Genomic DNA, 25212 nt, shown 5'->3' on the forward strand with positions numbered 1-25212 from the left:
AATGTAAGATTTAATTTCCAGTGCTTTATGGTAGTTTTGTAAGATACATGAAAAAGTAATTATGTCTGATTTGTAGATATTAAAGAGCTTAGCTAATTGAGTTATCTGCATGCAACTAAATTAAATCTTTATTACTGACCCTTAAATATTTCTTTGTGAGGTCTCTCTATATAGTACACTTCATACAGTTTAAATACACTTAGGTGGTATACAATGCCTTTTAATTTAAAGTATTATCTTTTGCTGTTGGTTGGTAAAGAACTAGAGTTCTTCTGTTTTCAACTTATGCATTTAATGCCACGTCATCATCATTAGAGTTCTTCTAATATTCAACAAAAGAAGTTACTCTTTGGTGGGGGAAGTATTAGTAAGCTATCAAGAGGTTATTGCAGCAAAGAAGGGCTGCAGGAACTGGGCAGAGGGCAGCCTTAAACCACGTGACTGTGTGTGAGTGAACCAGGGTAGCAGTAGATTCCACAAGGTGCACAGCTGCGAAAAATAGTGCAAGGGAAGAATTCCATTGAATTTTAGAAACAACCTGACTTCCCTGGTGGCTTAGACGGTAAAAGTGTCTGCCTACAGTGGGAGACCCAGGTTTGATCCGTGGGTCAGGAAGATCCCCTGGAGAAGAAAATGGCAACCCACTCCAGTATTCTTGCCTGGAAAATTCCATGTACAGAGGAGCCTGGTAGGGTACAGTCCATGGTGTTGCAAAGAGTTGGGACAGGACTGAGCGTTTTCAATTTCACTTTCAACCTAACTGTGCTACTGTTCATAGGTCTGTTACAAGTTCTGTAGCACGGTCTTCTATGTGCAGTGTCAAAGACTGCTTGGCTGTGGATGTTTTCAGTCCTTCTCTAAAGGAAAATGAGACAAAATCAGTGGTCTAAGGAGGGGATGCTCAGGACAAGATGCTCAGGGCATCTTGGAGCCTGAGTTCAAGTGGTAGGAGGAATGTTTTCCAATGCAGGAATCTGGTTGAGATTGGGCAAACTGTAACATAATAGATTGTCCTGAAGCAAGTATTGATAAATGAACTACTGGTAAGCTGCAAGCAACCTCTTAGCCCAGGGAAGTAATCTTTTCTGATAGAAGAGCCATTTGCCCAGAAGAGCAACAGTTTAGTTGTTAAGAATTTCCCAGTGTAAACAGTGAAGTTATTTATTGTTTAATAGCCTTATCTTCTGTAAGGCAACCAATCCTTCCTAGTTTTCTAAGCAAGGAGGGGATTCTTGAGATGCAGTTCTTTCCATTTTAAAACAAGACAACAAATGAATTAACTATGATTTTAAAAGCCAACCTTAGTAATTTTGAGTGCTTGCTTACTGAAAGTAATTTTTCCTTTAAGGTACTGTGTGATTTTCCCAGCTTTATTGCCCTGGCACAAAAGCATTATAGATAACCTAAAAAAAATTAAACTCCTTTTTTTTTGTTCTGGCTTAAAAAATCAATTCTTTAAGTAAACATTTAACAGAAAGTATGGTAGACTGAATAATAGACCTCTTTTCCCACACCACCCTAGAGATGTTTGGATCCTAATTCCAGAACCTGTAAACATGTTCATTATATGACAGAAGGGTCAAGGTTATACCAATAACCTCAGATATGCAGATGACACCACCCTAATGGCACAAAGTGAAGAGGAACTACAGAGCTTCTTGGTGAAGGTGAAAGGAGAGTGAAAAAGCTGGCTTAAAACTCAACATTCAAAAAACAAAGATCCCATCACTTCATGGCAAATAGGTGGGGAAACAATGGAAACAGTGACAGGCTTTATTTTCTTGGGTTTTCAAATCACTGTAGATGGTGACTGCAGCTATGAAATTAAAAGACCCTTGCTCCTTGGAAGAAACTCGTTGGAAAAGACCCTGGTGCTGGGAAAGATTGAGGGCAGGAGGAGAAGGGGGTGACAGAAGATGAGATGGTTGGATGGTAACATCTACTCAATGGACATGAGAAAGAGAGAGTGAAGTACAGGGTAGCCTGGTGTGCTGCAGTCCACGGGGGCTCACAAAGAGTCAGACACTACTGGGAAAAAGAAAAACCATGGCAGAAGGGACTTGACAGATATGATTAAGTTCAGGATTTGAAATAGGGAAATGACCCTTTATTATTTGGGTGAGCCTGATATAATCACAAAAGTCCTTATAAGAGGGAGGCAGATGATGAGAGGAAGAAGCAATGTCACCCTGCAAACAGGAGGATAAGAGGCTATATTGATGCAAGCCCATGGGCCAAGGAATGCGGACGGCCTCTGGGAGCTGGAAGAGGCAAGGAAATAGATTCTCCCTGAAGCCTCCAGAAGGAAGCAGTGCTGCCAACACCGTTGTGGACTTGTGACCTCCAGAACTGCAAGAGAATGAATTTGTGTGGTTTTAAGCCACCAGTTATGTAGTCGTTTGTTACAGCAGCAGAAGGAAACATACAGAAAGTATCTGGGAAATGAAGAGCTGTACCATGCTGCCTTTTGTCATGATTTCTAGTTGCTTTTATGAGCAAAGCTTGTCTTACCTAGCAACAGTTGCTAAGTAAGTTAACAATTTAATCTAGACTCTAGGAGGGAGCAGCTGCTTAAATCTTCCCAAATCCAGTGCCCAGACCTTCTATGGGCAGGGGCTTTCAGTACCATTCTTTACCACTAGGGATATAACCACTACCTAATCATGGTGAATCATTTAATCCTGATAAGCCTCTAGCATTGTCTTCAAACCTTGAATCTCTTCTGCTTTCTCAAACTTGAACTTTTCTTAAAACTACTTTTTCTAATCCTAAGAGTGTTTTAACTGTACATCGTAAAAGACAACTTTAATTATGATCAGAAATCCAAATTATACAAACTTTGTTTGCTGTGCTGTTTGTAATAAAATAATTCCACCAGCCCCTTTTGGGGAAACCTTCAAACGGATCCATGAATACAAGCCATTTAAGACACGTTTTTACACTCACAAAGATATACTGGGTAAGTGACTTTGCTGGTTTTCTTTGTCCTAATGTTTCATAGCATTGTATGTTATTCTTGTTGTATAGACTTTGATCAGCTGTCCTAATCAAAGCTCCTTGTCCTGCAGATGTGTCTGTTTGGCATGAGAAGAATATGGGTTGAAATCCTGCTTCTCCACTTTCCAGTTGTGTGCCTTGGCAGGATACTTAGCCTCTCAAACTGTCTCCTTATATGTAAACAGGGTTGTTAATATAATACTTTTCTTGCAGGTTTCTTTTGAGGCTTTAATGAAATATTCGTACCTATTCTAAAGCCTGGTACATAATAGTAACTTGGAGTTCTTTTTGCCCTCGCCCATCCTTGGGCACTTTCCATACACGTAGGAGAGAAATATCTCCAAGTAACACCTTAATAAACAGATGAAAGAAACTGTGTTCTTTGTTAGTACTGGTGACATAAAATAGATTATAAATAGCATGAGAATATGTACTGTGTATATACTTCTTTTATCTTTTAAGTCCTCCTTTTGTATTTAAAAACATTTTAAGTATAGCTGATTTATGACATTTCAGGTGTACAGAAAAGTGATTCAGTTTTATATATACATATATGTATTATATTCAATATATTTTATATTAAATTATATATATATGTTCTCTTTCAGATTATTATCCATTATAGGTTATTATAAGCTATTGAATATAGTTCCCTGTGCCATACGGTAGGTCTTTGCTTATCTATTTTATATATAGTAGTATTATCTGTTATCCCCAACTTCCTAATTTATCTCTTCCCCCTATATATGCACTTCTAATAAGCAAATCAAATTTTAATTACAGGTTTCCTTTTCTCCTCATTCCTGTAAGGTTTTCAGTCAGGTTTTAAGCCTTGGAAGTGTTTTCCTAAGTACTCTCAAACTACTTCTCACATCCTGTCTTCCTTTAACGTGTTAAATTAGTGGTGATTAAATTTTACTCCTGATCTTTGAAAATGTAAAAAGCTATAGAATGGAGAGTGTGTTGAAAAAAAAAACTAAAATGTAGAGGGAGATCAAATTGGGATCATCCTCTAAAAATATCAATACCAAAATTGATTACTGATTTTAACTTCTAGTAACTGTTTAGTGTGACTTATTAATTATAATCTCTATAATGATTTGGCTTTTTACACCCAGAACAGTGGATATCCATTTTTAGATATGCTTTTTTTTTTTTTTTAGATATGCTTTTTTTTGGTTGATTCCTTATGCCTCCTAGTATAGTTGAATCGAAACATTAAGTGGATAAATTGAAACATGTATCAATGCTAATAAGTATTGCAGAGGGTAGTTCTCAACATTGGCAGTGTTCTACGGAATTTTTAAATCCAAACACAAACTTCATTGGATTTAATAGTTACGAAGTCCAAATTCATTCTACTCACTGCATGACAGGCCAATAAATCAGGAGATGAGTTGTTGGGGCAAAGAAGAATGACTTTATTCAGAAAGCCAGCAAACAGAGATGGCAGATTAATGTGCCAAAGAACCTTCTTACCCCTTTCAGAATGCAGGCATTTTTCATATTAAAAGGGGAGGAGGGGTGGGTTGGTTGGTGCAAACTCTTGGTGCAGGAATCCTTTGTTCTTGCAATTGTCCATTATGGGTCAGTTCATGATGTTCCTGTAAACCTCCAGCAAGACAAATCTTATTTTCTGTTCTGCAACTTTTCGGCTTTACATGAATGGAAAAGCGTTATACCTTTAAAGGTCAGAACCTTGAGAGCAGGCTACCCTGTATATTTCAGGCTATAGGCAACTTTCTTCACTCTAAGCAAAGGCAATTGAATACAAAGGTTAAAGTAAATGAAAACATCTAATATGGAGTCAGGTTTGTTCTTCCCTATTACAATACTAATCCAACACAGACCCACTAAATTAGAACCTTCAGAATTGGCCCTCAGCATGTGGGCTTTTAAAAAATTTTGCCAATAGTTTTTACATATTTAATAGGTTTTTATTTGGAAATAGTTGAAGACATTTTAAAAATAGAACAGAGTTCCCACCCAGGTTCTCTCACTGATGCCTTACATAACACTGGTACATTGTCAAAACCAGGAAATTGGTGTTGGAGCAATACTGTTAAGTTAGGTGCAGACCTTATTTGTTCTTTTTCCTTGGTGTGTAGTTTTATTAAATCTATCACATGTAGATTCATGCATCCATCACTGCAGTCGTAACACAGAAATATTTCTTCACCACAGAGAAACTCGCTCATGTTACCTCTTAATACCGCCTCATTTAAACTCCTGGCAACCACTAATCTGTCCTCAGTCACTATAATTAAAGCTCTTTGACAATGTTTTATATATAAAACACATATATATAATATACTATATTCTCTCTATATATCCTGTGTGTGTGTGTGTGTATAACCATACAGTATGTAACTCTTTGAAATTGACTTTTTTCACTCAGCATGCCCTTAAGATACAAGTTATTCTTCATATTAATAGTGTGTGCCTTTTTTTCAGCATTTTAAAAAAGCTATGCAGGGATCCCGTTGTACAGTTAGGGTGGAGAATGACTAATACAAAGTACTGGAACTTATGTATAAAAAAGGATAATAGCAGCCCACACTTGTATCACGTTTTTATGAAGTGCAAAACTTTGCCAGTCCATGCTTAGTCCTATTTCTTTCTAAATCTTTCATAATGATCTCTTCACAATGTTGGCCGTGTGTAGTAGATGTCCATCCTCCTCATAGTATTCACTGCTTTATACTTTTAGACTCACTGATAATCTAGTAGCAAAGACTGTTAAATCAATGCCAATAATATGTATTTCAGTTGCGGGTGACAGAAACACAACTCAGACTAGACTATTTATAAAAGAGGATTTCTTGACCCTTATAACAGTGGTATCCAAGAGGGATCTGGTACCAGGGCTGGCAGTCTGTCCACACTCACTGTCTCCATGCGTTGGCTTAGTTGTTTTACTGCTGCAGCCAAGCTTACTCCAGCAGCTGAGAAAGGAGTGGACGTGGTTCCAAACTGCTCTGATCTCCAGCTTTGAAACCTTAGAGGGAAAGAGCTCTGTTCTCCTTATAGCCTTATATAAAATAAAGAAGAGTGTGTTTGGCCAGGCTTGAGTCTGTGCTCTAGTTAACAGGGCTTGGAAGGTGGGGAGCATGTGATGGGCCAAGCAGGTTGGCTGCTGTGATTGGCAGTCCCAGAACAGGTGAGGGAGGAAGTTCTTGAGGAAAATGGGTCCTGTTACCAGAAGGAGAAAATAAAGTCTGTCAGTGTTTCCTCATCTAAAATAAAGTGACAGACGTTATTTTCTTGGGCACCAAAATCACTGCAGATGGTGACTGTAGCCATGAAACTCAAAGATGTTTGCTCCTTGGAAGAAAAGCTATGGCAAACCTGGACAGTGTATTAGAAAGCACAAACATTACTTTGCCAACAGAGTTACATCTAGTCAAAGCTATGGTTTTTCCAGTAGTCAGGTGTGAATGTGAGAGTTGGACCATAAAGATGGCTGAGTGCTGAAGTATTGATGCTTTTGAACTGTGGTGTTGGAGAAGACTCTTGAGAGTCCCTTGGACTGCAAGGAGTCCAAACCAGTCAATCCTAAGGGAATTCAATCCTGAATATTTTTTGGAAGGACTAATGCTGAAGTTTCTATACTTTGGGCACCTGATGTGAAGAGCTGACTCATTGGAAAAGATCCTGATGGTGGGAAAGATTGAAGGCAGGAGGAGAAAGGGACGACAGAGGATGAGATGGCTGGATGACATCACCAACTCAGTGGACATGAGTTTGAGCAAGCTCCTGGAGCTGCAGTCCATGGGGCAGCAAAGAATCAGACATGACTGAGTGACTGAACAACAACTAGATGTGTGGGTGGTGGTGAAGGGGACTGAGTCCATCCAGGTCTCACCCTGCTGTGAGCTCCTTCCTAGTCAGTTGGGGGAATAACTTCCCTCTTTCACTGGTGTCTTTAGAGATTGAAATTTCCCAAAAGGATCTCTTAGATAACTCTAGTAAATAACTTGATAGCAGTGAAAAAGAAAGCCAAGATACAGTCCGTGGATATATGTGATTTTTTTTCCTCTTCCACTCCACAGATATTGGGAAAGATATTCTGAATAAGGAAGAGCAATTTCAAGAGGATGCACTCAAAGAACGTATTGCACAGGCAGAAGCTGACATATGGGCTAAGGTAAAGGAAACCGGAAATCCGCCTGCATGCCTCTTGGCAGTTCTTTCTCTTTGGGGATTTGTATATGCTAGAGTCAGGCAGGGCTGACTTTGAATGTTGATCATCTGTGGGGCAGGTTCTTCAGCTCTGTGGTCTTGGCATCTTCAAATGTGAAAGAGGAATAATAATACTCTCTAGAATTGTTGAGAAAGTTCAATGAAATGACATGCCCAGCACACATAGATGCTGAGTAAGAAGCAGAAATCATCAGGAGCTTCCATCCTTTAAAATTGCCCCTGTGTGTGGATGACTCTGGCTCCCTTTATTTTCACTGAATTAAAACTTCAAAAAAAGATATTCTTGTTGATAATTGTCTATTCATTTCAGTTCAGTCGCTCAGTTGTGTCCGACTCTTTGCGACCCCATGAATCGCAGCATGCCAGGCCTCCCTGTCCATCACCATCTCCCGGAGTTCACTCAGACTCACATCCATCGAGTCGGTGATGCCATCCAGCCATCTCATCCTCTGTCGTCCCCTTCTCCTCCTGCCCCCAATCCCTCCCACCATCAGAGTCTTTTCCAATGAGTCAACTCTTTGCATAAGGTGGCCAAAGTATTGGAGTTTCAGCTTTAGCATCATTCCTTCCAAAGAACACCCAGGGTTGATCTCCTTTAGAATGGACTGGTTGGATCTCCTTGCAGTCCAAGGGACTCTCAAGAGTCTTCTCCAACACCACAGTTCAAAAGCATCAATTCTTCGGCGCTCAGCTTTCTTCACAGTCCAACTCTCACATCCATACGTGACTACTGGAAAAACCATAGCCTTGACTAGACGGACCTTTGTTGGCAAAGTAATGTCTCTGCTTTTCAATATGCTTATTGCTTAATATTTAATATGTAGACCATCAATTTGTGGAGCGTGTAATACCCCAAGTGGCTTTTTTTTCCCAAATACTGCATCATAGCTGAGTCTCTTTTTTCAAGCCTCTCCCAGCTCCTCTTTGCTCCAAAGTCCTTGACACCTTGTCCACATGACTGCTGAGGGCCATGGGAGCAATTTGAGTGCCTTGGAGCTCACAGTCAGATCCCAGACACTTCATTAATGCAAAACCTCTATCCTCCAGCTCCCATTTCTTCCAGTAAGAAAGAAAAGGCTATATGTGACTTCCTTAAAGTGGATTAACACTCCTTGAGAGCAGGATAAGCCACAGTGCTTAGAAGTTATTTCTCAGTTTCTCTATGATATAGACATCATAGCAAAGAGTATTGGAATTGTCCAGTATTAGTTCCAGCAAAAGCTTTGTATGAAAGTTCTCCAAAAGTACAAAATGCTTCAGTGTGAAGGGTAATAGATATAAAAGTCTTAGTAGTCATTTATCCTTATCAATAATAATACAATTTAAATTGACTGTGAGCCATTAATTATATTCCCTAATACAAGGGAATGCTTTTTTGAATAATGTACAATTTAAATATAAGTTTATCTAATGCTCTGGGCATTCTTTTCAAATAAAATAATGAAACATCTTTCTTAAGACCCTGATGCAGGGGTCACCCTGCTTATTTAACTTATATGCAGAGTACATCATGAGAAACTCTGGGCTGGAAGAAGCACAAGCTGGAATCAAGATTGTCAGTAGAAATATCAGTAACCTCAGATATGCAGATGACACCACCCTTATGGCAGAAAGTGAAGAGAAACTAAAGAGCCTCTTGATGAAAGTGAAAGAGGAGAGTGAAAAAGTTGGCTTAAAACTCAACATTCAGAAAACGAAGATCGTGGCATCCTGTCCCATCACTTCATGGGAAATAGATGGGGAAACAGTGGAAAGAGTGACAGACTTTATTTTTTTGGGCTGCAGAATCACTGCAGATGGTGATTGCAGCCATGAAATTAAAAAACACTTGCTCCTTGGAAGAAAAGCTATGACCAACCTAGACAGCATATTAAAAAGGAGAGACATTACTTTGCCAACAAAGGTCCATCTAGTCAAAGCTATGGTTTTTCCAGTGGTCATGTATGGATGTGAGAGTTGGGCTATAAAGAAAGCTGAGCACCGAAAAATTGATGCTTTTGAACTGTGGTGTTGGAGAAGACTCTTGAGAGTCCCTTGGACTGCAAGGAAATCCAACCAGTCCATCCTAAAGGAGATCATTCCTGAGTGTTCATTGAAAGGACTGATGTTGAAGCTGAAACTTCAATACTTTGGCCACCTGATGCGAAGAACTGACTCATTGGAAAAGACCCTGATGCTGGGAAAGATTGAAGGCAGAAGGAGAAGGGGACAACAGAGGATGAGATGGTTGGATGGCATCACCGACTCAGTGGTCATGAGTTTGAGTAGACTCCGGGAGTTGGTGATGGACAGGGAGGCCTGGTGTGCTACAGTCCATGGGATCGCAGAGTCGGATGCAACTGAACTGAACTGAACTGATGCAGGGGATCTGGGGTGGTACTCAACCTCCCTTCTCAGCAAATTTTTGACTTTGTGCATTTTTCTACTTCTCTGTATTTTCCATAATTTCTTGGATGAGCCTACATTACTTTGATAGTTAGTCAACAAGAAATAGAGTGCCAAATTAAAAAAACCACCCAGCAGCCTGCAGTAAAGCTCTCCTGGGCAGCTCCTGAAACAGTAATGTTAGCCAGGGGCTACGGCTGTGTTAGGGACATCTCTGCCTGAGACAGCAGTGTGCTGTGGGAGGTCTGAGATGGGAACAGAGTCAGTTAGTGGGGCCCCATGGTGGTAGCTAATTTTCATTAAACTTGAAAACCTGCTGTATATTAACAAATAAATGAACTCTCTTTCAAAGGCCGATGAACGCCAAAGACAAGCAGTGAAGAAAGCCCTTGAAGAAGCAAATGATATGTACAAAATGCAAATCCAGTTTCTGAAAGAGGAACATGAAAAAGAGTTAAAGGTTTTTTAAAAAATTATTATTCGGGTATAATTGCTTTACAGTTTTGTGTTAGTTCCTGCTGTACAACAACGTGAATCATCTATTAAGTATACACACATCCCCTCCCTGAGTCTCCCTCCCATCCATGCCCATCCCAGCCCTCTAGGTCACCACAGAGCACCAAGCCGACTTTCCTGTGCTGTGCAGCAGCTTCCCACATGGTAGTATATATATGTCATTGCTACTCTCCCAATTCATCCCACTCTCCTCTTCCCCTGCTGCATCCACTTGTCTCCTGAGATTTACAGGTTTTTATAGTGGCCTGTTTGTTATCTTTTAAGAAGTACTTAAGTTTGTAAAAAGCTCTGGCAAGGGAATGGGAGAAAAACAATCATACAGAAAGTCTAGATGAGTATTTTATGGAGGTTGGTTGGGAGGCCCAGGATTTTTACAGAAGAAATCCTGGACTCTATGGAAAGAGCGATGATTGGGTGCAGGAGAATCCCTTTGACATAATGAACCATAATGAATGGCCTTGGATGAGCCCAAACCTTTATGGGGTTAGATATGAAGGAGGCACCCCTGCCTGTCAGTCTCTACATCTCTTGTCACTGGCACACCTCCTCTTACTGCCCTTTCTCTGGATCCTCAAATCTGTACTCACCACCCTCTTTCCCACCTTGGAGACCTTGTCAGAATGTTCTTCATGCACTTCATCAGACACCCAGCATCACTGGTCAAGGGAAGCCTTATCCAGTCAGCTCTGTGCTGACACCCATTCACTGTCCTTGTCACCCCACCCTCTTTCACAGCATCCCCACCCAGCACTGGTGTAGGTACATAGATGGGAGGATTGATTACTTATTGAATGTCTGGTCGCCACACTCCTGCAGTCTCCACAAGGGCACATCTGACTCACTACCACCCTTATCCGGGGGCCAGTGTGGTGCCCTGACTTTATAAGTGTGAAAGCAGGCTGGACAAAGGAAGCGGGCTCTCTGATTGCATCCTTTTCCCTACATTTGCATTTACTGCGGTGGTAAGAGAGATCCCTGAGCTGTTTCTCAGGTATTTCCTGCAGGATCAGAAGTCACACAATGAGGGAAACTCTTTGCAGGCTGTACCTGGTACCATTACACGACTGCACGACTTGGGGTAGTTAGTAAACTATCAAGGCAGAGCCCCAGGGTTCCTCACACAGTTCAGTCCAACAGCTGCTCAAAGGAAAAGCACACAGCACTCCTTTCACATGTGGGTCATGGGAAGGACAGGACACAGTGCCAGGTCATGATTCCTGGGCAGAGGCTGGAGGGAAAGCAACAGAAGTGTGGCCGCAGGTTGGCCTCATTCAGCAAGAACATAACTCATAAACAGTTCAGGGACCACAGGCCCATTTGTCCATTGTCAACGCCATGCACACCTATCATTGATCAGCTCTGTACTAGGGAGGTTAAATGGACCATCCTTGCCCTCAGAAAACTTGCTAGTAGGAAAGAGAGCTCCATCCCAGGGCTCCTGAAGCGTGGTGGGCCCTCCCTGCCTGACTCCAGGGGCCATGGTCCCTGATGGACTGGCTGTAGTGGACCACTGCCCATCCTTGATTTCAGCTCAAAACATGAGGAGCGTTTATAGCATGTCTGGAGAGGCCTGCTGCTCACCCAGCAGGGACAGAACGGCCACACCGGTTCTTGAACAGTGAAATACTTCTTTATCAGTTGATAAATCACCATGCCCAAGCCCACCCTGAACTTCCCCAACCAACAATTTCAAGGGGTAACCATTTCCATGGGTGTGGGGGCCTTATGTCCCTGCTCTGTGCTGCAACCAGAGGACAGATATTTTAAACATCGCTGCTGGCATTTGGTTGTGACAACACAAGGTAACTTAGATGTGATGCCTGTTTCCAGGAGCTCACATCACAGTCTTGCTTTAAGTCATTTGGTGGTACCCTGTATCATCTTTAGGGGCTTCCCAGGTGGCTCAGATGGTAAAGAGCCTGTCCACAATGTGGGAGACCCGGGTTCGATCCCTGGGTCGGGAAGATCCCCTGGAAATGGCAACCCACTCCAGTACTCTTCCCTGGAAAATTTTATGGACGGAGGAGCCTGGTAGGCTACAGTCCATGGGGTCACAAAGAGTTGGACACGACTGAGCAACTTCACTTTATCACATATAGTCTTTGGTGGCTCAGTAGTAAAGGATCTGCCTGCCAATGCAGGGAACACAGGAGATGCAAGTTCGATCCCTGGGTCAGGAAGATCCCCTGGAGCAGGAAATGGCAACCCTTCCCAGTATTTTTGCATGGAGAATTCCATGGACAGAGGAGCCTGGCAGGCTACAGTCCACAGGGTCACAAAGACTCAGACATGACTGACCATGCACACACGCACATGTCTGGGTTGAGTTAATCCACTTAGTGTTAAAATGGAAGTCCTAAGAAAATTTAAGGGGGATAGTTAGAGGGAGGTTGGCCTTTCCAAATTATTCCATAAAAGTTTTAGTGACTTTTTTCATATAATGAAGATTTGTCTAAGTGGAGTACATAGGGTTGTTTCAGCTGTAGGATCCCCAGACATAGACCTCATTATTGCTTCTCAGGGCGTGCCTCTGAACCACCTCCCTAGAGTCTCCCTACAGATTCCTGGTCCCACCTGTCCTACAGAGTCACTGACAGTGTTTTTAACCATGTGCTTCTCATGCCTAAGAAAGTTTGAGATTACCACTACAGAGAGCAGAAAACCAATTTGTAGCACCAAACAGCCTTACATTCTGATACATAGAGCTCACCAGGTACTGCTCTTCTGTGATGCTAAGAATTTGGGATAAGTTTTAGGTGAATTGCTGTGAAACCAAATTTCCAGGTCTTGTCCAATGGACAGATAGGATTCTGAAAAAGTGCTAATATTATCTTATTCAAATACCATAATATTAAAAAGTAAATAATAAAATGAAAGCTAAGGGAAAATGAGAAGAGGAAATACCAAGTCAGGTGTGAATCCAAGACTCAGAAATGTCAGTAGCCATGAGGTCCTGTGCTGTTATCACAGCTGGGCCTTTGAGCTTTCTGACAGTCAGTTCAAAGAGGAAAGTGCTACAAATCACCACGTCCCCCAGCTAAAGACAGATTCAAGGCCCAAGATCTTGCTGCCTGTGATACATGAGAGAAACTTCTCCTGAGGGAGACATGGTGGCATGAAGAAAGGTCTGTCACACGTCTGCACAGTCAAGATGATGGATTTGGCGAGGCTGTCTCTTATTTCACAATAGAGGCCCATTCTCCCAAAATGCACTTCAATAAAAGTAATTTGACTGGAAGGCTTTCTGTTGAATAGGAACACTGCCAAACAGTAGGTCATTGAGTTATTTTTTGTAGCTTTAAATAGCTATTGGACATGCCATGTGATACAGTAAAATGATTTCAGTTTCACTAAATCATTACATGAAAGAGGAACAGGATTTCATTCTCTGAATTAAATTCAGAACCCAGTCAAAATAAAGGGCTGAGGTATCCTTTTTAAGTTCTGTGATTCAAATAGAAATGTATCACGGTAATACATCATCTTTATAAGGCGCAACCATTCGTCAATCTCAGTTGCTGAAAATGTACTTGAAAACCCAGAAATGATACCTAAGAAGTTGAAATATCCCCTAAGATGTTCAACAGCAGCCTCTGACTACAAGATAAAGACTTAGACTTATTACCCATAGCAGAACCTTCCATACTCTGCTCAGAAATTGTCTCTGGGAGATGGGGAGGGGTTCGAAGGGAGGGAGGAAACTTACTGAACTGTCTGATAAGACTGGACAGAGTTTCTGGAATGAAAACAAACCGGTGAATCTCTGGAAAGACCCCAGCATCACAGCCAGCAATGAAGTGAGAAGCTGGTGGGTGAGAATCCTGCTTTCTGGTCCTAGTTCTTCCAATGACTCACTCTGTGAAATAACTTAATTTCTTTTTTGTTTGTTTTGTTTTTACATTAAAATTTTTTTTGTTTTATATTGGAGCATAGTTGATTAGCAATGTTGTATTAGTTTCAGGTGTACTGCAAAGAGATTCAGTTATACATATATTGACACATGGATCTATTGTTTTTCAAATTCTCTTCCCATTTAGGTTATTACAGAATGTTGAACAACTTAGTTTCTGTATGTTCTCTCTTATCCCTAAAATAGAGATACACATTTCCCTTTAAATGAAAGTTTTGAAACAACTGGAGAGAATTAACTGCTCTTCCTTTCTGGCATGTATTTCTTTTAGAACAGTGGTTGCAGGATGCAGTTTGGGTCTCCTTCAGTAGGCAGAGTCCTGAGGATGGAATTCCAGCCTCCTCCTGCTTGGAGCAGTGGGCCCAGCACTGTGCCTGGCGTACCATGCCTTCATTGGGCATTTCCAGGGATACAGGGTTTCCCTTGAGAGCCTGTTGCCCTCAAGTTCTGTTTTGTTTTTGTTTTTTTATCTTTTGGCCATGCTGCACAGCATGTGGGATCTTATTCCTGGACCAAGAATTGAATCTGCACCTCCTGCATTGGAAGCATAGAGTCTTAACCACTGGATCTCCAGGGAAGTCCCTAGTCCTGGTTTGACAAGTGTCTCCTCTCTTTACCTAGCTGAAGGCTCCATAGGTCCTTCTACAGGAACAAGTGGTGGAACTCTTGTTTCTGTCTCCATCATGACTGAGGACGGGCTTCTCAAGGTGAATGAGCTGGAATACTGCAGAAGGACAGTGAGGGCATGCAGGCAGCTTCCTGAGACTGCCGTCCTCTGGACTGCTTGCTCAGGTCCACTCCTACCCAAGAGACTTTCCTGGTCATTATTTCTGCCACTTTCCAGGACTGACTTCCTAAAGCAGAATTGTAGTCTGTATTTCTAATCATGGATAAAGATAATAGGATGCTATAGAATATTTGAAGAATCAAAAAATGACCATGACTCAATTACTTTTCCTTTTGCATATTCCTTTTCAATATTATCTATGTATATACTTGGACTTCCCTGGTGGCTCAGTGATAAAGAATCCACCTGCCAATGCAGGAGATGTGGGTTTGATCCCTGGGTTGGGAAGATTCGCCTGGAGAAGGAATGGCAACCCACTCTAGTATTCTTGCCTGGGAAATTGCATGGAGAGAGGAGCCTGGTGGGCTACAGTCCATGGGGTTGCAAAACAAGCAGACATGAGTTAGCATCTAAACAACAGCTATAGTATACATACTTATGCTATATAGTTTGTACATTTCTGGTTTTACCTAGCATCTTATAAGTTTCCCATATAGTATATACTCCTTTTCTTTCCTTTTCAATAGTTGTATATTAATAATATTCCATGGTATAGACATACCATTTCAGTTTTTCTTTTTAATTGGGAGATAATTGCTTTATAATGTTGTGTTGGTTTTTGCCATGCAACAATGCAAATCAGTCATAACTATATATATATATATATATATATATATATATATATCTCCTCCTCCTTGAGCCTCCCTCGCAACCACTGCCCCCCAAGTTTTTTAAAGTTTTCTTTTTTGGTATTCCTTCACTTTTCTAAACAATTATTTTTGTATTGAATGAAAAATTCTTTAAATTCTATGGTACTTTACAATTTTCAAAAGTTTCACACACTTGATTTCATACAACCCCATAAAAATCCTCCTTTTCTCCCCACCCTTATATCACGCCTTCCCCCTGACCTCTTCCCACTGGTAACTTATTTGTTTGGTCTCTATATCTGTGGATCTGCTTCTTATTGTTCAGATCAGATCAGTTGCCCAGTCGTGTCCGACTCTTTGCAACCCCATGAATCACAGCACACCAGGCCTCCCTGTTCATCACCAACTCCCGAAGTTCACTCAGACTCACGTCCATCAAGTCAGTGATGCCATCCAGCCATCTCATCCTCTGTCATCCCCTTCTCCTCCTGCCCCCAATCCCTCCCAGCATCAGAGTCTTTTCCAATGAGTCAACTCTTCACATGAGGTGGCCAAAGTACTGGAGTTTCAGCTTTAGCATCATTCCTTCCAAAGAAGTCCCGGGGCTGATCTCCTTCAGAATGGACTGGTTGGATCTCCTTGCAGTCCAAGGGACTCTCAAGAGTCTTCTCCAACACCACAATTCAAAAGCATCAATTCTTCGGCGCTCAGCCTTCTTCACAGTCCAACTCTCACATCCATACATGACCACAGGAAAAACCATAGCCTTGACTAGACGAACCTTTGTTGGCAAAGTAATGTCTCTGCTTTTGAATATGCTATCTAGGTTGGTCATAACTTTCCTTCCAAGGAGTAAGCGTCTTTTAATTTCATGGCTGTAGTCACCATCTGCAGTGATTTTGGAGCCCAGAATAATGAAGTCTGGCACTGTTTCCACTGTTTCCCCATCTATTTCCCATGAAGTGATGGAGCCAGAAGTGATGGGACCAGATGCCATGATCTTCGTTTTCTGAATGTTGAGCTTTAAGCCAACTTTTTGACTCTCCACTTTCACTTTCATCAAGAGGCTCTTCAGTTCCTCTTCACTTTCTGCCATAAGGGTGGTGTCATCTGCATACCTGAGGTTATTGATATTTCTCCCGGCAATCTTGATTCCAGCTTGTGCTTCTTCCAGTCCAGCATTTCTCATGATGTACTCTGCATATAAGTTAAATAAACAGGGTGACAGTATACAGCCTTGATGTACTCCTTTTCCTATTTGGAACCAGTCTGTTGTTCCATGTCCAGTTCTAACTGTTGCTTCCTGACCTGCATACAAATTTCTCAAGAGGCAGATCAGGTGGTCTGGTATTCCCAGCTCTTTCAGAATTTTCCACAGTTTATTGTGATCCACACAGTCAAAGGCTTTGGCATAGTCAATAAAGCAGAAATCGATGTTTTTCGGGAACTCTCTTGCTTTTTCCATGATCCAGCGGATGTTGGCAATTTGATCTCTGGTTCCTCTGCCTTTTCTAATTGTTATACACTCTTAAATCATCAGGCTTAATCGGCATCAGGCAGATAAATTATGATCTGAATACCCTCTTAGTATTCATTTTCAAACATCAAAGCTGTAGCATCTGACCCTGGTTTTCCTGTTGTTTAAGGAAATGGCAAGTAGGACCAAGATGCAACTGCATAAAAACTTGGAACAAGAACTGCAGCGAGAACACCTGGCTGCCGAGCAGCGCATGGTCCACAGGATCCAAAGGATCATGATGGAGTGCCACCGAGAGAAGGTCCAGGCTGTGCAGGAAGCAAGAGAGCAGGAGAGGCTCATGGCCCAGGAAGAGATCCAGTCTCAGAGAAGGTACTCCAGGGAGCACCCCTTCAAATCAGTGTGTCCCCTGTCAGAATCACCTTGGAAAGAGGATAGGGTGGATGCTGTAGATACTTCCTACTTTTTGTGCTTTTACATTTTTATTACAGAATATATCAAACATGGGGAACAGTATATAATATATTGTAGAGTGTGTGTGTGTGTGTGTGTGAGAGAGATGTAAAGAAAAATAACATGAATACTCAAGGCCTACCAGCCTTTTCAGCGGATTGGAAAGTCCCATGTTCTTCCTCAACCACCTTTGTTTCCTCTCCTCCTATCTTGCAAGGTAACTACTGCCCTAAAAATTGTGCTTTTCATTCCATATCTCCAATTTTAGGGGAGGCAAGGTATTAAGAAATGTTTTTCCACAAACACATAACGGTCTTCACATCCCTTAGCCCACATGGTATACTACTGTGGATGTGTTACTTTTGGTCTCTTTATTTTTACACAAGTCATAATGCTATAAACAAAGTTGAGCTTCTAGAAATACAGAGAGAGCAAAATTTACTAAGTCCTGACTCCCTGCTTCCTGCCCACTGCCTCCCAGAGACAATCATTTGAAAGAATGTAGTTCAGTATCCTTGCTCTTTTGATATATTTGCTCCAAAATCACTGCAGATGGTGACTGCAGCCATGAAATTAAAAGACGCTTACTCCTTGGAAAGAAAGTTATGACCAACCTAGACAGCATATTAAAAAGCAGAGACATTATTTTGCCAACAAAGATCCGTCTCGTTAAGGCTATGGTTTCTACAGTGGTCATGTATGGATGTGAAAGTTGGACTATAAAGAAAGCTGAGCACCGAAGAATTGAGGCTTTTGAACTATGGTGTTGGTGAAGACTCTTTAGAGTCCCTTGGACTGCAAGGAGATCCAGCTAGTCCATCCTAAAGGAGATCAGTCCTGAGTGTTCATTGAAAGGACTAATGTTGAAGCTGAAACTTCAATACTTTGGCCACCTGATGCGAAGAGCTGACTCATTGGAAAAGACCCTGATGCTGGGAGGGATTGGGGGCAGGAGGAGAAGGGGACGACAGAGGATGAGATGGTTGAATGGCATCACCGACTCAATGGAGATGAGTTTGAGTAAACTTCAGGACTTGGTGATGGACAGGGAGGCCTGGCGTGCTGTGGTCCATAGGGCCGCAAGGAGTCCGACATGACTGAGTGACTGAACTGAACTGCCTTATATATGTGCATAATTTGAAATAACTTTTACATATATCAGATCACATATACACTTATTAATATATATGTGAAAAATACCAAAGTAACCATTTTATATATGTAGTGAACATTTGATGGGTTTGGCCAGTTTTAACAAGTCAGCATTCAAGAACCCTAGTAATTATCAGGATCCAGAGGTTCCAAACCTGTTTCTGGGTGCTAAGTGACCTGCCCAAGCTCATGTAGCTGACACAGCTGGACCCAAACTGAAACCTCTCCGTTTGGCCTCCTGGTCTAGGACTTGTCTCTTGCTTCACTGCTTGAATTAACAAATCTATTTGTAAACAGTGGAAACAGTGTCAGACTTTATTTTTCTGGGCTCCAAAATCACTGCAGATGGTGACTGCAGCCATGAAATTAAAAGACGCTTACTCCTTGGAAGGAAAGTTATGACCAACCTAGATAGCATATTCAAAAGCAGAGACATTACTTTGCCAACAAAGGTTCGTCTAGTCAAGGCTATGGTTTTTCCTGTGGTCATGTATGGATGTGAGAGTTGGACTGTGAAGAAGGCTGAGCACTGAAGAATTGATGCTTTTGAATTGTGGTGTTGGAGAAGACTCTTGAGAGTCCCTTGGACTGCAAGGAGATCCAACCAGTCCATTCTGAAGGAGATCAGCCCTGGGACTTCTTTGGAAGGAATAATGCTAAAGCTGAAACTCCAGTACTTTGGCCACCTCATGTGAAGAGTTGACTCATTGGAAAAGACTCTGATGCTGGGAGGGATTGGGGGCAGGAGGAGAAGGGGACGACAGAGGATGAGATGGCTGGATGGCATCACTGACTCAATGGACGTGAGCCTCAGTGAACTCTGGGAGTTGGTGATGAACAGGGAGGCCTGGTGTGCTGCGATTCATGGGGTTGCAAAGAGTCGGACACGACTGGGCGACTGATCTGATCTGATTTGTATATAATTAATGGGCAAAATTTCCTTGTTAGAACTGTTCAGAAGAGAGCCAAAAGTAAAATCCTATAGGAAGTATGGATAAATAGGAATGAAGGCTGCAGCCTTGGCTATTTCAGTGGTTCCCTACCTGCATAGTCTGTAAGTCATTGTGAGGTAGAGAAGGAAGACAATAGAGGATTTGGGGAGAAAGTTAGAGAAGACAGTAACTCCTGAGTGAGTTGTCCAAAGCAGTGGAGGGTGGTTCTCTCCCTCTGCCTCCTCCGCTCCATCTCAGGAACTCTGCCCATCCTAAAGGAACATCTGGGTCTCTCCTCACACTCCCCTGAGCCTCCTGCTCCCTCCTTCACTCCTTAACTTTTGCCCACCTTTGGCCCCTTCCTCCATGAAGTTTAAAGGTGGAAGACTTTCAATGGCCATCTTTCACTGAACCTGTTGACTAAGACTAGGAAACTGCTCTGCCTGTTATGTAAGTATATCCACCTAGAATGTCCATTTTGTTCTTTGATGTGTCCCTAGTGCCTATAAGAGAGCCTGGCACACAGTGGGCATTCTTCAAATAATTGTCAAAGGTTCAAATTTGTTCCAGTCAGCTGAACCCACTCTGCAGCACACCAGATCTCATTTAGAGATTTTGCTAGATTCCAGCATTCTTTAGAACATTTGCAGAAACTAATATGTGGAGTGAATGTGAAAGTCACTCAGTCATGTCCTACTCATTGCAACCCCATGGACTATTCAGTCCATAGAATTCTCCAGGCCAGAATACTGGAATGGGTAGCCACTCCCTTCCCTTCTCCAGGGGATCTTCCCAACCCAGGGATTGAACCCATGTCTCACACATTGCAGGTGGGTTCTTTACCAGCTGAGCCACTAAGGAAGCCCACTGTTTAGAATTCCACTGTGGATCTCTTGTTGTTCTTGTTCAGTCACTCAGTCGTGTCCACCTCTTTGAGACCCCATGAACTGCAGCACACCTGGCTTCCCTGTCCTTCACTGTTTCCCAGAGTTTGCCCAAACTCATGTTTATTGAGTCAGTGATGCCATCCAACCATCTAATTCTCTGTCATCCCCTTTTCCTCCTGCCTTCAATCTTTCCCAGCATCAGGGTCTTTTCCAATGAGTTGGCTCTTCACATCAGGTGGCCAAAGTATTGGTGCTTCATCTTCAGCATCAGTCCTTCCAATGAATATTCAAGGTTGATTTCCTTTAGATACATTATAATCAGAGGCATATGAATTTGTTCAGCAATGGTTCTCAAAGTATGATCCCAGATCCTTTAGTAGGACACTAAGGTCAAAGCTATTTTCTTAATAATATTAAGACATGATTTGTCTTTTAACTCCATCTCAGGAGTATATAGTGGCATTTTCCAGGGTTTTATGATGTGTGATACCTCAACAGATTGAAGCAAAATGAAAATCTAGCTTTTCTCCTATTTAGCCAGACAATAAAGAGTTTTACAGAAATGTAAAATGATGCCACTTTTCTCATCAAATGATTTTTGATTTACAAAAAAATATTTTTCATACAAGGTAAGCTTTTTATTTTAACATTTAATGGATTTATCCAATATTTCACATGAATTTATAATGCTTGTGAAATGTCTGAATTTTTGAAAATGTTAGGGTCAGTAGATATAAACTATATATATAAACAAAGGCTCTTTGGGTTTCTTGGATATTTTAAGAGTGAAAGTGATCTTGAGACCAAAAAGTTTAGCTGTCATAGAATATTGCTCAGATAGAATCAAAATTAAGGCTAAACTCACTTTGTGAGATAGTTTCCTGCTCTCTAACTAAAGGTGAGTAGCTATGTTGATATATAGAAATACTTTCTCTAGGGGTTTGGAGCTCTGACCTTATTTCTTCATCTTTGTAGAACTCTCCATTCATATTTTCTGACCTTGGTAGACTCCCTAAAGTTACCATTAGTCAGTAGACTGGTGGCTTCACTCTAGCCCACAGCAAGGAAATCCATGTGTTCCTTCCCTGCTCTGAAAAGTACTTTTTTATTGTTAACATTTAATTGAAAGTTCATCTTGACCAGTCTGTCTCAGACTGGGACTCATGTAAACCATACAGTCATGTCTTCTCCATCTGTGGTGAAAGACAAAATCTTTTGGTTTTTAGTGGGTAATCCATCTAACCACTAACATTCAACTCTTACTCTTTTCGATAGAAAGGCCATGGAGGAACTTATGAGTTCTGGTGTCACAGTTGTGAAGGATCAGAAGAAGAGTGTGAACCAATTGATAAAGGAAAAACAACACGAAATGAACCTCTACTATTGCATGACTCAGAGGCAGAAGCAAGAAGAGGTTCAGGAAGTGCTTCAAGAAGCAGAGAAAACACATCAGGCCAAACTTGGAAGTGTGATGGACAAACTGGTTAACACTCAGGGGGAGCTGCTGTCCATAGCGAAGCAACTGGGAATTATGACGAATTGGAAAGACTTCCTGGAGGAAGAGTTACAGGAAACCAGGGCAGCATTTCAAAAATACATCAACTATACATTTCCAAAGCTCTCTCCAGGACATGCAGATTTTATTCTGCCAGAAAGAAAGAAAACACCTTCCAATCTTATTATTCCAGAGAACCAAACAACTCCTGATTAGAAGTCTTCATCTGAAATTTCACTACAAAAGACACAATTCAAAAAACTAAATAAATTCAGTCAAAAACCATGTACGGATCCCCAGTTATGTGCATGGTACTATTGAGCTGTAAGCGTTTTGATGGAAAACCAAAATATTCAAAAGCACATTTCAGGCTACAATGGGCTCCAAGTCTAATGGAGGAGAGAAAACAGTGAGAGGGGTCAACACGGACTAGGAGGTGGTACTTCCCCGGCAATTTAGTGGTTAAATAGTCACCTTCCAGAGCAGGAAGTGTGAGTTCAATCCCTGGTGGGTAAGCTAAGATCCCACATGCCTCACAGCTAAAAAAACAGAACATGAAGAAGGAAATAGTAACCCAGTCCAGTATTCTTGCCTGGGAAATCCCATGGACAGAGGAGCCTAGTGGGCTACAACCCATGCAATCAAAAAGAGTCAGACATGACTTAGCAACTGAACGACAACAGCTTCTTAAACCTGTCTCTCTCTTTATGTCTCCAAATGCCTGCTGCACTGTTCGTACTTTGTCTTCTTAAGCTAAAACCTGAACTTCCCCACTCCCCTTTCTCCCTTCCCTCTACCAATATTCTTTTCACAGTCACTTTAGCAGTATTTCCCAAATTTTGTCCCTTCTCTTAAATTTCAGCGTCATTGCTTTGTCCTAGACTACATAAATGCTTTCCTTATCTAACCTAGTGGCCTCCCCAAAGCTCTCCTTACCGCCAGGTCATCTCCAGTCAACCCTGGAACATGCAGTCATATCAGTTATATACTTTGTTGTTTAAAAAGTCTGTTTTAGGACTTCCCTGGGAGTCCAGTGGTTAAGACTGCTTCCACTTCAGGGGGTGTGAGTTGGGTCCCTGGTTGGGGAACTAAGATGCCACATGCCTTGGAGTCAAAAAAACAAAACATAAAGCAGAAGCAATATTGTAACAAATTCAACAGAGACTTTAAAAATGGTCTACATCAAAAACAAAAAGCAAACAAAACTGGCTAGGAGGAAAAAAGATTTCATGGAAGTCTAAACAAACTTGTATATCTGGCTTTACTCATGTTTCCATCAGACATTTAACTCTTTTAATATTTGTTGCAGTTAAAAACAAATAAAAGGACGTGTTCTTCAAGGATTTCCATTGTGGAGAGGTGTGCTGGCCTCCAGTATGTCTAGTAACCTAGTCTAGAGATTATTATTTGGTGAACTGCAATAGCTTTGTAGGGAAAACAGCAATGTTTCTCAAGTTCAATAGGAAAAAACTTAAATTCTGGGAACCCTATGTAAAATAATTCAGAAAGAATTCCCTCATATTTGCCATTTGTGAAGGATAAATGTCTTTTGAGGTCAGATTCCTTGCCTCAGGAATTGAGGGGGGCGGTCCCCTTATTTTATACCCAAGCCCAGGAGTACTTCGAACTCATCTTCTTTGAGTCAAAATGCAGAAAATCATTATATGCTGTTGGGGGCCGGCGTGAGGCACTCCGCCCATGGCAAAGGTCATGAGGAAGGAGGCTTGACATACGCAAAGGAGGGATCGAGCCTCAGGAGTCCCCCTGGAAATCTTCGAGCATCTACCCCCATAACCAGAGCCTGCCTACTTTACTACTTTGTGCTCTCACCTACACCTCTGGCTTTACGGGGGGCTGTCCCCCACCACCTCTTTCGGAGAAGGAGTTAACTTAGAGCTCCAGTTAATAATAATTCCTGGGCTTGATAGGAGTGTTTCAACCTACAAACTCCTCTGAAGGTTCTCTAGCCTGCCTGACAGGCTTGTCCGGCCACATGTGATTGCTCACAGCCTCCCAACCGTGAGAGGCACGAGATGCTTTAAACCTTCTAAAAACAGGTTCCTTAGAAAAGTTAGAAAGCTATTAGTATAAGTATAATGGGCTGATTAGAAATTGTATTGGTGAAGGGTTTTTTCATTTGTTGAGCCAATGTTTGTTGCTAAGTCTCCATATCCCCTGCCCTTACACACATTAATGAATATATAGAAGAAATAAGTATCAACCTTTGATATTAATCATGTTAGACCTTAGGCTAAGTAAATTTTTTCCTTAACTAAAACCCACTACACCCTCACCCTATAGGAATGTAACTTTATTTGGGTGGCGTCTGTTTAAGAATAATCACCCCTGGAGAAATAAGTGTCCTGGTTGACTGAATGCTGTCACAAGGAGAGGGTCATAAATTGTCAGCAGGCCCCCCTGGCCAGAAGATGATGTAACACCCCTAAGACCTCTGTATACATTTGTATGAAGCACCTGACTTTGATAAAAGTCAGGACTGCTGACCCCGCGTGACTTTTGCATAACATCTCAGTGTATAAAAGTAGACCATGGAAAATAAAGAATTGGGATCAGTTCCTCGAAAGACTGGTCTCCCCATGTCTCTCTCTCACTCTGGCTGAGTCTCCATCTGGAGCTCGGAACCCACCATGCTTACTAATTATGCCTGGGCTTCTAAGATCCGATCGGGGAGGCCTCAGTGTCTCCTCTCCTTCGGGAGAACGGAAGGATGCCTGTGGCCTACGTAAGTGGTGCAAACTTCTTGTCTTGAAGTTTTATTGGTCTCCCGCGTAAACCAAGCTACTCAGCCTCTTTTCTCCACTGAATTTTCCTACTGAGCTATCCTCATTCTATTACTCTTTATATCTTTGATGAATAAATAATTAAATAGGTCGCCGACGCCGTCCCCACTTCGAATACCCTGGATCAGCCGGGGCTGGACCCCGGCAATATGCCACAATGCGAACCAACATATCAACATCTACTGAATTAAAATAGAAGAAAACCCAAGCCATAAAGAACTCTCCAAAAAAAAAAAATTATCCATTTTAATGTAACATCCTTAAATTATTAATTACCAGCCTATACTGGTGGCTTTAAAATTAAATACCTGGAAAGCAGTTTTCAGTAAATTAAAAAGTGCTGTTGTCAAGCAAGCCTTAGGTGGACTTGTTTACTTTGACTGGTCTGGGATTTCCTAATGGTAAAAGCACCGATTTGTTTACAACTGCATAATGGACTACACTCTCCTAGTGTTTAGCTTCCTGATTCTGCAGAACTATTGCAGCCTCTACCATCGATTGCCTAGGGGCTGGAAACCAGAACATTTACATTGTACTTTACACTGCTTTTTCCAGTACATTCTCCTC

At 41.7% G+C, this 25212-nt stretch overlaps 1 protein-coding gene across 2 annotated transcripts; it reads left to right on the forward strand.

The window, feature by feature from the left end:
* Positions 1-1924: 1924 nt before the first annotated feature.
* On the forward strand, positions 1925-22129 carry C10H6orf163 (chromosome 10 C6orf163 homolog). Of its 2 annotated transcripts, XM_006041741.4 has the most exons (5): positions 1925-2959; positions 7050-7144; positions 9938-10045; positions 17095-17297; positions 21625-22129. In XM_006041741.4, the coding sequence occupies exons 1-5, from the start codon at positions 2812-2814 to the stop codon at positions 22058-22060; spliced, it is 990 nt and encodes a 329-aa protein (XP_006041803.1). In that variant the 5' UTR covers positions 1925-2811; the 3' UTR covers positions 22061-22129. The 2 variants fall into 2 exon arrangements, with proteins under 2 accessions (XP_006041803.1, XP_025150362.1); XM_025294577.3 differs by lacking the exon at positions 9938-10045.
* The last annotated feature ends 3083 nt before the right edge of the window (positions 22130-25212 follow it).

This window comes from Bubalus bubalis, chromosome 10, assembly GCF_019923935.1.
Source record: "Bubalus bubalis isolate 160015118507 breed Murrah chromosome 10, NDDB_SH_1, whole genome shotgun sequence".
NCBI classification, from domain to species: domain Eukaryota; kingdom Metazoa; phylum Chordata; class Mammalia; order Artiodactyla; family Bovidae; genus Bubalus; species Bubalus bubalis.